Source organism: Jaculus jaculus, chromosome 12 (genome assembly GCF_020740685.1).
Source record: "Jaculus jaculus isolate mJacJac1 chromosome 12, mJacJac1.mat.Y.cur, whole genome shotgun sequence".
Taxonomy (NCBI): Eukaryota; Metazoa; Chordata; class Mammalia; order Rodentia; family Dipodidae; genus Jaculus; species Jaculus jaculus.
Window position 1 is genome coordinate 88,917,223 of NC_059113.1, and position 13,487 is coordinate 88,930,709.

Genomic DNA, 13,487 nt, shown 5'->3' on the forward strand with positions numbered 1-13,487 from the left:
TTAAAAAAAAATTAAGAAATATTTATTTGTGAGCAGAAAGAGATAGAGAGAAGAGAGAGACAGAGAATGGGCATGCCAGGTCCTCTAGCCACTGCAAACAAACTCTTTGTGCATCTGGCTTACATGGGTCCTGGGAACCGAGCCTGGGTCCTTTGGCTTCATAGGCAAACACCTTAACTGCTAAGCACCTTGTTGCAGTGAGGTTCGCATTGCTGGTAGAAATCACCCAACCAAGAGTAGAATTTGGGATAAAGAGGTTTATTTTGGCTTACAGGCTTGAAGGGAAGCTCCATGACGGCAGGGAAAATGATGGCATGAGCAGAGGGTGGACATTACCCCCTGGCCCACACAACGTGGACAACAGCAACAGGAGAATGTGCCAAACACTGGCATGGGGAAACTGGCCATAATACCCATAAGCCCACCCCCAACAATACACTCCCTCCAGGAGGCGTTAATTTCCAATTGCCATCAGCTGGGGAACTTAGCATCCAGAACATCTAAGTTTATGGGGGACACCTGAATCAAACCACCAAACCCATTTAGCAGCATTTTCTATAGCATGGTAAGAGAGATTTGGGGTTCCATGTGAGAACCCAAGTAATTAACTCTTCTTTTCATGTTCACTGTTTTCCCCAAACATTTTTTTTTAAAGTAACTATAACTAAGATGTTCCTTGCTTTACAAGGCTTATTTCACAGGTTTTTGGTTGTAGCTCACTGGTAGCAGGTAAATTCCTCATATTTGCTCACCACACACACACACACACACACACACACACACACACTCGAATTCATTCTGAATTATCTGGTATCCTTCATGATCATAAAGTTTATGATAAGTTTATATAACACGATATCCAGGTTTACGAGCTAGCTTTTTGTGAGTGCCATGAATTGTAGTAGTAATTCATGTCACTGAGGCGACAGCTCTGTAACATCTAAGCTCTTGTTAGTGGTTGGCTTTGACATTTCCAAATATTTCAATATATGTGGACACCTGCCCAGAATGCTATGAAGCCTGTGTACCTTACAATTTCATGGCGTACCTGTACAATTATCTGAAGCGCCAGTATCCAAATACCCTCCTTTTTGCTTTTGTCCACCCTGGATGGACAAAAGAAAGAAAACTGATTTCCCAATTTAGAAATAGCTAAGGAAAGGTTGCTTTTAAGCATTTCACATGACTGAGAAAACATAATCCTTTTAACGATATCTTTGACTTACACACTTACGGATTATCTTTCAAATCTAAAATACACTACTAAGACAATGTGTCAAGCCACACACACACACACACACACACACACACAAACACACACATGACAACTTCATTTTGATTGGGTTGCCATGTAGCCAGAGCAAGGGTATCATCTGATAACAGTGATAGCTATATTAATTTAGTAATATTAATTTCTTAGAGTTGAGCTGTAGATGAAGAAAAAGCAGAAGCTGTAAAAAGTATTTGTTTCCTCATCTGTAAAATGCAGAAAATGTCTTTGGAATATAAGAGCATGTTGAAATAATTTGTTTTGTTTTTGTTTTTTGAGATAGGGTCTAACTCTAGCCCAGGCTAACCTGGAACTCACTCTGTAGTCTCAGGGTGGCCTTGGTGATCCTCCTACCTCTGCCCTCCCAAGTGCTGGGATTAAAGGCATGCCCCACCACACCTGGCTTCAAGAAATAATATTTCTTGAAATGCCTGGCTCGGAAATCAGTTTTCTCCCCCTGGCAAGCTAATATGACTGCAGCTACATGAAAATGTACATCTACACTAAGGAAGCACCGGAGACTACATTCTTAGCATCTGCCTCATCATTTTTTTTTTTTTTTTCGAGGTAGGGTCTTGCTCTAGCCCAGGCTGACCTGGGATTCAGCATGGTGTCTCAAGGTGACTTCGAACTCACAGCGATCCTCCTCCCTCTGCCTCCTGAGTGCTGGGATTAAAGGTGAGTGCCAGCCCATCTTTCTGAGTGGTATTCAGAAATAGAGATTTGGAACTGCTAGTAATACTTTTGCTCCCTGAAGCCAAAGAAGAGTAAATACTGCAGGAATTAAGACAGCTCATACAGTGCCAAATGGCCCCTTGAGTGCGGCATATCTGGCCTGGCAGGATTACAAGTACTGATAGGCCCCAACCGCTGATTCTCAAAGACCCTTGATTCATCTCACTCACAGACAAATGTGGAAAACACTTTCTCACAGTGATTCTCGATTTGGGCTGCACGTAAAGATCATCTGAGGGAGTTTTCACAAACTCCAAATGACCAAGCCACAGCCAAACCAGACACATCAGAAATATCTAAGGGCCGCTGGAACCAGGCACCTCTTTTTTTTTTTAATTTTTTATTTATTTATTTGAGAGTGACAGACACAGAGAGAAAGACAGATAGAGGGGGAGAGAGAGAATGGGCGCGCCAGGGCTTCCAGCCTCTGCAAACGAACTCCAGACGCGTGCGCCCCCTTGTGCATCTGGCTAACGTGGGACCTGGGGAACCGAGCCTCGAACCGGGGTCCTTAGGCTTCACAGGCAAGCGCCTAACCGCTAAGCCATCTCTCCAGCCCCAGGCACCTCTTAAAAAGTTCCCCAGAGTGAGCTGAGATGCAGCCAAGGTTGAGACCGGCTATCCAGGGTCACCTTTGTGATTTCATGCGACCTCTACGCCAAGTGGAAAGCCAAACTAGAGCCTGTGGCCACCACAGCTGAGCTGAACAGGGACAATGAGTGGTCTGCCAAGCACTGGGTCACCCACAGGTGTTGCACTGGAATCCAGAGCTCATCAACCCGGGATTACTCTGTTCCTTCCAGGACAGCCATTTCTCAAACAGGCTGCACTTCACACAAAAGTCAAATTGGGCAGGGCGTGGGGGCGCAGGCCTTTAATCCCAGCACTCTAGAGGCAGAGGTGGGGGAGGACTGCTGTGAGTTCAAGGCCACCCTGAGACTCCATAGTGAATTCCAGGTCAGCCTGGGCTAGAGTGAGACCCTACCTCGAGAAAACAAAACAAACAAAAAAGACAAGTTGGGGCTGGGGAAATGGCTTGGCGTTTGCCTGTGAAGCCTAGGGACCCTGGTTCAATTCCCCAGGACCCATGGAAGCCAGATGCACAGGGGGTGCATGTGTTGGGAGTTCCTCAGCAGTGGCTGGTGGCCCTGGCATGCCCATTCTCTGTTTCTCTCTCTCTCAAATAAATAAAGAAAAAAATTTTTTTTAAAAAAAAAGACAAGTTGGTTAATCTTGACAGATGCCACCTACACCTAAATCTACCTTTCAGCATTTCCCTACCTTGCAAATCTCGTGGGATGGAGGAGGAGAATGCGTGCACGCCCCCGCCCCCCCCCCCCCATCTTACTGAGAAACAGAAGCGTACAATACCGGTGGCTTCCTAAAAAGACCCCTGTGGACTGTCCCCAGGGGAGGGCTGGGATGCCTGCACCTGCCAAGCGCACCACCTTGGCTGCGTCACCATTGGCTACCATCAATGGTGTAGATGGTGCGGTCACCCCGAGGCAGGGTCACACTCATACAGGGAGCAGGTGAGCTCGGAGGAGCGCACGGAAGGGGCTGAAGCGGTGGCTGGAGATGGCAAAGACAAGGCCATAGAAGCAGCGGGTCCCCATGCAGTAAAAGTGCGCTTTCTTGGCTTTCTTCTGGGAGCTCAGGGAGAAGCTGCAGGGGACGCTGTGTGCAGGGATGGGGAGGAGCCCGCGGACCTTGGGGCCCAAGCTGCTGCTGCCTCCCTGACTTGTGTCTCTAGCTCAAGACTTCTGGTGCTGGCCATCGCGGCTGCTCAGAGAGCTCCCCACTGGAAAAAAATAAATAATAATTGAAAATAAAACGATCCAGACACCCTAGCTGCACTGCGGAGATGTGGGGTGCGCGGGGGCGGGGCTTAAAGCATCTCAGGGACACCTGGCTGTAGCATCCTGCCCTGGGCTGGCAGGTGGGGCCTCTGGGCCACAGTGGCCACAGTGCGAAGCTGCCAGGCTCACTGTGCAGCCGCTGGGAAAGCCCCCCGCCCCCTTTCCCAGCGCCTCCTCCACCGGGCCAGGCCTCCCCACTCGCACCCCTTTTTGGAGCTGCAAAGTTCGGTTACCCAGCCAAGCCAAGTCAGGCTAGGCTGGGGTGCAGACATGGTTTAGTGGTCAGGGGGCTTGCCTGCAAAGCCAAAGGACACAGGTAAGCCAGATGCAAAAGGTAGAGCATGCATCTGGAGTTTGTTTGCACCACTCAGAGGCCATGGCGTGCTAATTCTCTATCTGACTCCCCCCCCCCCAAATGGGTCATTCTGGTCTACTACTGATTTAATCTCTTAAACTCAATTTCAGAATATACCCTGTGAACATTTTAAGTAATATTAACCACACACACATACATGTTATCGTTAGTGAATCAGCTGTGAGAAAAACCTGACAATCACAAATGTTGAGCAAAGAAAATAGAGCTGAAGAGCTCAGTCATAAGTAGCGTGCCATAATATTTAGTCTGGTTGGTCTTCCACTGCTGAAGAAAAACACAAGCTGTACTTGGTGTGATTACCTGACATTTTGTATGAGTTAGTATGTTCTAAGGTATCACAAAGAAGAATATGTTGAAATAATGCAAGAAAGTAAAGTTAACTTCTAGTTTTCTATTTAAGGTTAAAACATTCAATTTTTAAGAAATTCTGCAGTGCCAAATTAATTGAATCACATTGGTGCCATATGCCAGTCACTTAAAGAACTATCAGAAAGTTATGTCAAAAAATAATCTCCCACATCTGTTACTTGCAAGTCACCCTTTCCAAAGTGTTGATAGGGTATGAAAATTCTCATATTCAGTTCAAATACCTAATGTGCAATACCTAATATTTTCAGCTTTCTAATATATTGTCTTCAGTTAAAGTATTTAATGCTTTTGTTACTATGGATGTACATTTCCAAATATTAAAATTGTATGTTGAGGGATACTATATAACCTCTTAACAAAACTTGTAGCATATTTTATTATAAAAGAAAAAGCACCATATAATTCATTGTTTATATTTAGAGAGTTAAAGATTGAATTAAATAAGCTGTTATTAAACAAAACTTCAAAGCTTGGCATGGTGGTGTTTGCCTGTAATCCCAGCACGTGGGAGACTGATACAGGAGGATGATGGATTCTAGGCCAATATGGGCTACTAGTTTATCTAAAGAGACCCTAGGGGGCAGGAGGCATGGCTTAGTGGTTAAGGCATTTGCCTGCAAAGCCAAAGGACCCTGGTTTGATTCCCCAGGACCCAAGATAGCCAGATGCAAAAGGGGGCGCACGCATCTGGAGTTCCTCTGCAGTGACTGGAGGCCCTGATGTGCCCATTCTTTCTACCTCTCTCCCTCTTTCTCTGTCAAATAAATAAAATAAATAAATAAATATATTTTTAAAGAAATCCTAGTTAAAAAAAAACCTGAAGTAACTTGGAAGATACTTAAACTAATTTACATGAAAGAAGACATTGAGCAAACTTAGTGTTAGGTAGGAACACAGATCAGTTCCCTCTGTTCTTGCTGTAACGTGCTACATTTGAAGCACTGTGACACAGTCTTTCATTTCCATTTCTCCAAACCACTACCACCATATAACATGAAGAACATTTAATTTTAATGGTGCATAAATATGCATTGCCTCATGCCCGTTGGTTGGTGATGCTATGTGCTGAGCTGTAACGAAATGTTACTTTTTTGTTACCTGTATACAGCTGCTTGCTTTATATTAGTAATTCTGAAATGGCTGCTCTTGCATGTCTAAAAGAAACCATTGCAGGTTAAAAAAAAAAAAAAAAAGAATGCCATCAGCACAGGTTTTGCCTCAATTTTGGACAAGTACTGAGAGACAAAGTAAATTTTCCTAACTTTTAAATAATGTTGCTCATGCCTAGTGGCTCAAACCTTTAATCCCAGTACTTGGGAGGCAGAGGTTGGAGGATTGCAGTGAGTTCAAGGCCACCCTGAGACTCCATAGTGAATTCCATGTCAGCCTGGGCTAGCATAAGACCCTACCTCAAAAAACCAAGAAAAGAAAATAAAAGCACAAGAAACTGGCCTTTTTTCATGAGAGAGAATGAAAGTTAGAGAGAGAGAGAGGATTGGTGCATCGGGGCCTGCAGCCACCGTTCTTGAACTCGCGATGCGAGCATACCCTGTGCGTGTTCACTACGTGCACCTGCGTCACCTTGTGTGTCTGGCTCGTGTGGAATCTGGGGAGTTGAGCATGGGTCCTTAGGCTTTGCAGCAAGCACATTAACCGCTAAGCCATCTCTTCAGCCCACTTGCTTTAAGTAAATAAGTTTTAAAAATATTTAATTAATTAATTTATTTATGTGACGAAGAGAGAATGAGGGGCAGATAGAGAGAGAATGGGGACACCAGGGTTTCCAGCCACTGCAAACAAACTCCAAACAGAAAAAAGCGTAAGCATCTGCCCTAGGTGGGTATTGGAGACTCAAACCTAGGTCCTTAGGCTTTATAGGCAAGTGCCTTTACTGCTAAGCCATCTCTCCAGTCCTGACAAATAAAATTTTTGAAAAGGGGTGTTCTACTCCAAACTTTGTCCCTTCTACTTCAATCAATAAACTCTCCCTTAAGACATTATTTGTTAGGCTGGGCATGGTGGCTGACACCTTTAATCCCAGCTCTTGTGAGGCTGAGGTAAAATTATCACTGGGAGTTCGGGGCCAGCCTGAGAATACATAGCCTGGGCTACAGAGTGAAATCCTACCTCAAGAAACACAAAAAATGAAAGACGCTATTTTGCAAAACCAGGTGCAGTTCCTTAAACCTGTAATTCCAGCACTTGGGAAGCTGTGGTATGAGGACGACTGTAAATTTGAGGCCAAGCTGGATTACACAATGAGTTCCAGGTCAATCTTGAGTGAAAGTGAGACCCTACCCCCCAAAAACAAATAAATAAGTGACCTAAAGACATTGTTTACAAACAGGCCTAATCAAGCTCTCTTCCATAATTTCATCAAAATACTGCTCTGAACGACCATACAATAATATTTATAATTCTCTAGTTCTACTTCCTACTGTTAATATTATCTTTAATCATTTGGAAATACTCTTTTTTCAACTTTTTTAATAAACATTTTATTTATTGGTTTATGTATTTGAGAAAAAGAGGCAGATAGGGAAAGAATGGGTGCACCAAAGCCTCTAGTCACTGCAAATGAACTCCAGATGGATGCACCACCTTGTGTATCTGTCTTATGTGGCTAATGGGTAATTGAACCTGGTTCCTTAAACTTTGTAGGCAAGCACCTTAACAGCTAAGCCATGTCTCCAGCTTGGAAATAATCTTTTTTCTTTTTATTTATTGAGAAAGAGCAAGAGTAAGTGTGCTCATACCAGGCTTCCAGCCACTGCCTAATGAACTCCAGACACATGCACTACTTTGTACATTTGGCTTTATGTGGGTACTGAGGAATTGAACTCAAGCTGTCAGGTTTTGCCAGCAAGTGCCTTTAACTACTTAGCTATCTCTCTAACCCTGGAAATCATCATAACTGTTAAAAATTATATTAGGTGTTGCACATTAGGTATTTGAACTGGATATGAGAATTTTCATACCCTATCAACACTCTGCAAAGGGTGACTCCTAAGTAAAAGATGTTGTGGAAGGCTTTTTTGACATAACTTTCTGATAGTTCTTTAAGTGACTGGCATATAACACAAATGTGATTCAGTTAATTTGGCACTGCAAAATTTCTTAAAGATTGAATGTTTTAACCTTAAGTAGAATAGTACAAATTAACCTTACTTTCTTGCATTATTTTAACATATTCTTCTTTGTGATATATTAGAACATACTAACTCATACAAATTGTCAGGTAATGATACTAAACACCGCCTGATTTTTTCTTCAGCATTGGAAGACCAACCAGACTAAATATTATGGCATGCTACTTATGACTGAGCTCTTCAGCTCTATTTTCTTTGCTCAACATTTGTGATCGTCAGGTTTTTCCCACAGCTGATTCACTAATTATAACATGTATGTGTTTAGGGCTAATATTAAAATATTCACAGGGTATATTCTGAAATTGAGCTTAAGAGATTAAATCAGTAGTAGACCAGAATGACCTCTGTATCAAGATCACATGTAGAATAAAATAAAAATAGGAAAGAGCTAGACTTGTGAACAGAAAAACATGCAAGTGTAAAGGTACTGTTTGTAAAATGTTCTATTATTATTTTACAAGATAGTCACCAAGCTGAGGATATTTTCCTTCATAAGTACAGCAGTTCTCTACTTCCTCTGTAAATTCTGCATACTCGCCCAGCAGTCATTTAGTACACAGGGCCATTAAAATACCCATAAAGTGGCTACAAAAGAACTGCACACGGTATACAAACTCTCTCTCTCTCTGTCTCTAATAAATAAATAAATGAAAATAAAATCTTTAAAGAGAGAGACAGAGCGAGCTGCAGAGATGACTTAGTGGTTAAGGGCAGGCCTACAAACTCTCTCTGTGTGTCTCTAATTAATAAATAAATGAAAATAAAATCTTTAAAGAGAGACAGAGAGGGAGAGAGTGAGAGAGAGCAAGCTAACTGGAGAGATGGCCTAGCGGTTAAGGCGCTTGCCTGCAAAGCCAAAGAACTTCGGTTCGGCTCCGCAGGACCCACGTCAGCCAGAGGCACAAGGTGGCGCATGCATCTGCAGGCGATTTGCAGAGACTTCACTCAGTGGTCTATGCCCAGGCTCCTGCGCTCAAGGCCTTTGCTTCCCCGGGCAGCGCCGGGCGGGGCGGGGCCTCTGGCCACGCGGAGATAAGCCCCGCCCACCTCCCCGTGGCCCCGCCCCTGCCCCGCCTGCCCTCTCGGGGCCGCTATTGGCTGCGCGCGTGCGTGGCTGGCGAGCTCCGGCCGCGCGTGGCCCAACGAGCCGAGCGGCGGGCGCTTAGCGCTGCTAGTCGGCGGGCGGTACGCCGGGCACGGCGAGGCCTCGGCGGGGCGGATTCGGGATGTCCGGAGCGAGCCGGTCCCGGGAGTCTCCCGGCGGCGTGGAGACGGGCGGCCGGGCTCCTGGGACCGGACGCGGGGTCCCCGGCTGGGGAGGCTGCGGTGAGGGCACGATGTGGGCGCGCGCCCCGGTGCCCGCCGCTCCCCCTCGGGAGGAGCCGGCCCCGCACCCGGGTTGCCGGCCAGAGGGAGTCTCCGTGGGCCGCGGGTGAGCGGGCGTGGCCGCCGGCAGCGCCGGGGCGCGGGGAGGACCGTCGCCCGCGCTCGCGCCGGGACGCAGGGCCCCCGAGCGGCCTTGCCCGCGAGGCCCCCGGCGCTGCAGCTGCCGCGCGGGCCCGGGGGTCCCTGCGGCGGGGAGCTGCGCCGCCGTCCCGACAGAACCCCTGGACCGAGAAGCCTCCGCGGCGCCTGTCCCCCGTGGGGACCGAGCCGCCGTCGCCGGAGACCCTGGACGCAGGTCCGTCTGTGGGGGGCACCGGGCATGGGCACCGGGCGGGACGGGGGGCCCTGCTCTGCCTGTCCCTGGGAGGTTTGCTTCGTCCACTGTGCGGATTGACATACGTGGATATCTGGGAAAGGGGCGACCGGGAAAGGTGGGACCTCAGGTTCTCCTTGACTGATGGGGGTACCTGGGGGGTTCCAGCCAAGCGGCCCGGGTAGCGCGCGCGTGTGCGCGCGTGTATTCTTAGTGCTGTCCCTGCGTGTTGGTGACTTGGGAAGTCCGCTGGTTTGGGAAGGACATTGCCCGGCATCTTATGGGAAGGTTTCTGTACACTTTAAAAGGAGTTGAAGCAAGTTGGAATAGGTGAATTTAGGCACAAGTCCCAGCGAGATTGTAGCTGTCAAAATACTGCTGAGTAAATTGTGGCCCAGAATGTAGCTGATTAAGTGCTTTGATTGTGTTGGAAAATAAGTGAGGCTGTTTCATTGAGTTAAGGGAGTGGATCCCTCTTAGATAAAACGGCAATCTCCGCGTTACAGATACCAGTTTATGTCTTTGTATTTGAGCGCTGACCAAGGAAATAGGGCCTTTGGTTAAAATGAGGCTGGACGTGGTGGCACAGACCTGTATCTAGTGGATACAAATGGGTATTACCTAGAGTAGGGCAGAAATAAGAGTTTTTCTTTTTTTTAAGTTTTGGGTTTTTTGTTTTTCTTTTTGCCCTGTACTCAGGCTGGCCTTACTCATTGAGTCTCCTACCTCAGACTTGCCAGTATTAGGGTTATAAGCATGGACCCCCACACTTGGCGTTTAGTCTGTTTGTTTGATTTGGTTTTGGGCGTAAGGTCTAGATGTAGTCTAGGCCCACCTGGAACTCTAGTCCTAAACTGGCCTAAAACTCACCATGATTCTCCTACCTCTGCCTCCCTAGAGGTGGGATAAATTGTGGGCCACCATGCCCAGCTTAGACATAAAAAAATAAATAAATAAAAACTATTTATTTATGAGAGAGAATGGCCACTGCAAATGAACTCCAGATGGAGGCACTACCATGTGTATCTGGCTTAAGTGGGTTCTGGGGAATTGAACACTTGAGTCCTTAGGCTACCTGCACAAACGCCCTTAACCACGAAGACATCTCTCCAGCTCCCCATCCCCCCTTTTTCTGAGGTCGTGTCTCACACTAGCCCAGGCTGACCTGGAATTCACTGTGCAATCTCAGCTGGCCTCATGATGATTCTCTTACCTCTGCCTCCCATGTGCTGGGATTAAAGACATGTACCAGGCTTTTTATTGGGGGGGTCAGGGTGCAAGAATTTACTGTAGCCCAGGTTGATCTGGAACTCTCTGTGTAGCCCAGGCTGGCCTCAAACTCAGTATACCTCAGTCTGCCAAGTACTGGGATTAAAAGGTGTGAGCTGCCATACCCATCTATCTCAACAGTTTTTGTTTAGACTATTCAAGCTGCCCATTGGAGTTCTGTGCCAGCCTGTGCTACACAGTGTGTGATTCTCTCATAAACCACAGAGCCACGCATGGGGGCGCACACCTTAAATCCCAGCACTCCAGAGGCAGATGGAGGAAGATTACCCTGAATTGGAGGCCACCCTGAGACTGCATAGTAAATTCCAGATCAGCCTGAGCTATATATAGCAAGACCCTATCTCAAAAAAAATTGATACATATTTATATGTACTTGGAATAGTAATACCTTAAAATTATTCCTAGGTTTCATCTATTTGAATGTGAATGTGAGGCCTTACAGAGTGATTAGAGTTTGAGACACAATTTTTGCTTTTTTTTTTTGAGGTATGGTCTTGCTCTAACCAGGCTGACCTGGAATTCATGATACAGTATCAGGATGGTCTTGAACTCCTATTCTTCCTCCTTCCTCAGGCTTGTGTGGGTACTGGAGAATCGACTCTGGGTCCTCAGGCTTTACAGGCAAGCGCCTTAACCATTAAGCTCTCTCTAGCCCTGCCTTTCCTCTTAATCTTAAATCCCCCTAAAGTAATTGCATTGTTTGACCTTCTCATGAGTCTGTGTTGTCATTTCTTTGTTAACATAGTTAAGGGCAAGAGGGCTGCTGGCCTGGGAGTTGGCACCACAGATACCTCCGTCCCACATCAAGATTAGGACCCAGCACCTTAGCTTCATTTTATTCTTTCCTGCGCTCCCCGTGGAGCTCACCCACTCACTGTCTGATGGTGTGGGCCTGCCCCGAGCGACCGCACCGTCTACACCATTGTTGGCAGCTGAAAGGGGGGTGGGCAGCCAAGGTGGTGCACTTGGCAGGTGCAGTGGCTCTGGGGGCCCCTTGGGCATTCCAGTCGTCCCCTGAGGACAGTCCCACAGGGGCTTTTTAGGAGGCCATGGGAATTGTGTGCTTCTGATTCTCTGTGGGATATGTGGGAGACCCCGCTCCCACATATTCTCCTTCTCCTTCCCAAGAGATTTGCAAGGTGGGGAAATCCAAAGAGGCAGATTGAGGCATAGGTGGCATCTCTTAAGATTAACCAATTTGTCTTTTTTAATATTTCATTTATTTATTTATTTGAGAGAGAGGGAGAGGGAGAGGGAGAGGAAGAGGCAGAAAGAAAGAGAGAATGGGCATGCCAGAGCCTCCAGCCACTGCAGACAAACTCCAGACACATGTGCTCCCTGTGCATCTGGCTTAAATGGGTCCTGGGGAATTGAACCAGGGTCCTTAGGTTTCACAGGCAAACACCTTAACCACTACGCCATTTCCCCAGCCCCAACTTGTCTTTCATTTTGTTTTCTTGAGGTAGGGTCTCACTCTAGCCCTGGCTGACCTTGGAATTCACTATGGTGTCTCAGGGTGGCCTTGAACTCACAGCAGTCCTCCCCCACCTCTTTCTCTAAAGTGCTGGGATTAAAGGCCTGCGCCCCCATGCCCTGCCCAATTTGACATTTGTGTGAAGTGCAGCCCGTTTGAGAAATGGCTGTCCTGGAAGGAACAGAGTAATCCCGGGTTGATGAGCTCTGGATTCCAGTGCAACACCTGTGGGTGACCCAGTGCTTGGCAGACCACTCATTGTCCCTGTTCAGCTCAGCTGTGGTGGTGACAGGCTCTAGTTTGGCTTTCCACTTGGTGGAGAGGTCACATGATATCACAAAGGTGACCCTGGATAGCCGGTCTCAACCTTGGCTGCATCTCAGCCCACTGTGAGACACTTTTTAAGAGGTGCCTGGTTCCAGCGGCTCTTAGATATTTCTGATGTGTCTGGTTTGGCTGTGGCTTGGTCATTTGGAGTTTGTGAAAACTCCCTCAGATGATCTTTACGTGCAGCCCAAATCGAGAATCACTGTGAGAAAGTGTTTTCCACATTTGTCTGTGAGTGAGATGAATCAAGGGTCTTTGAGAATCAGCAGTTGGGGCCTATCAGTACTTGTAATCCTGCCAGGCCAGATATGCCGCACTCAAGGGGCCAAATAAATAAATAAAATAATGTTTAGTGTTTTAAGTTGAAAAGAAATATTGGGGTGCCAGCCTGGGAGTATAGCTCAGTAGGTAAAGCGCTTGTCTAAAGTGCACGAAGCCTTGTGTTCAGTTCCCCAGCACCACATACACTGGTTGCTGTGGTGCATATCTCTTATTCTAGCATGTAGGAGGTGGAGGCAGGAAGACCAGGAGTTCAAGGCCATACACTTAGATACATTGTGAGTTCAAGGCCAGCCTGGGATAACTGAGACCTTGTCCAAAAAAGAACAAGAAAAAAAAAATGAGGGGGACAAAGGAAAGAAAGGAGAGATTAAAGGAAGGAAAGAAGAAAAGAAACAAAAGACAAACCAAGAGAGAGAGAGAGAAAAAAAAAAAAGATATTGGGCAATAATAACTTGAATGTATGAAAGGTATTTTAAAAATTAGCTCATAGCTGGGGGAAGAGCTCAGCAGCATACAGTTAAGCCCACAATACTCCAAGCCTGAGTTTAATTCCCAGCACCAGGCTGAGAGTTTATATGTCCAAAGAAACAGCATTTTCCTCCCTCCCTCCCTTCCTCCCTCCTTCCCCCTTTCCCTCCTTCCCTCACTTCCTTCCTT

The 13,487-nt window shown here is 46.6% G+C and overlaps 1 protein-coding gene across 1 annotated transcript in view; it reads left to right on the forward strand.

Moving 5' to 3' along the window:
* Positions 1 to 13,487, forward strand: part of LOC101597289 — a 69,616-nt gene that overhangs the window by 30,579 nt on the left and 25,550 nt on the right. Inside the window, exons 2-3 of the mRNA XM_045130635.1 lie at positions 8,722 to 9,097; positions 9,196 to 9,439. Coding sequence (XP_044986570.1) covers positions 8,722 to 9,097; positions 9,196 to 9,439 — 620 coding nt within the window. The remainder of the gene's footprint in view (positions 1 to 8,721; positions 9,098 to 9,195; positions 9,440 to 13,487) is intronic.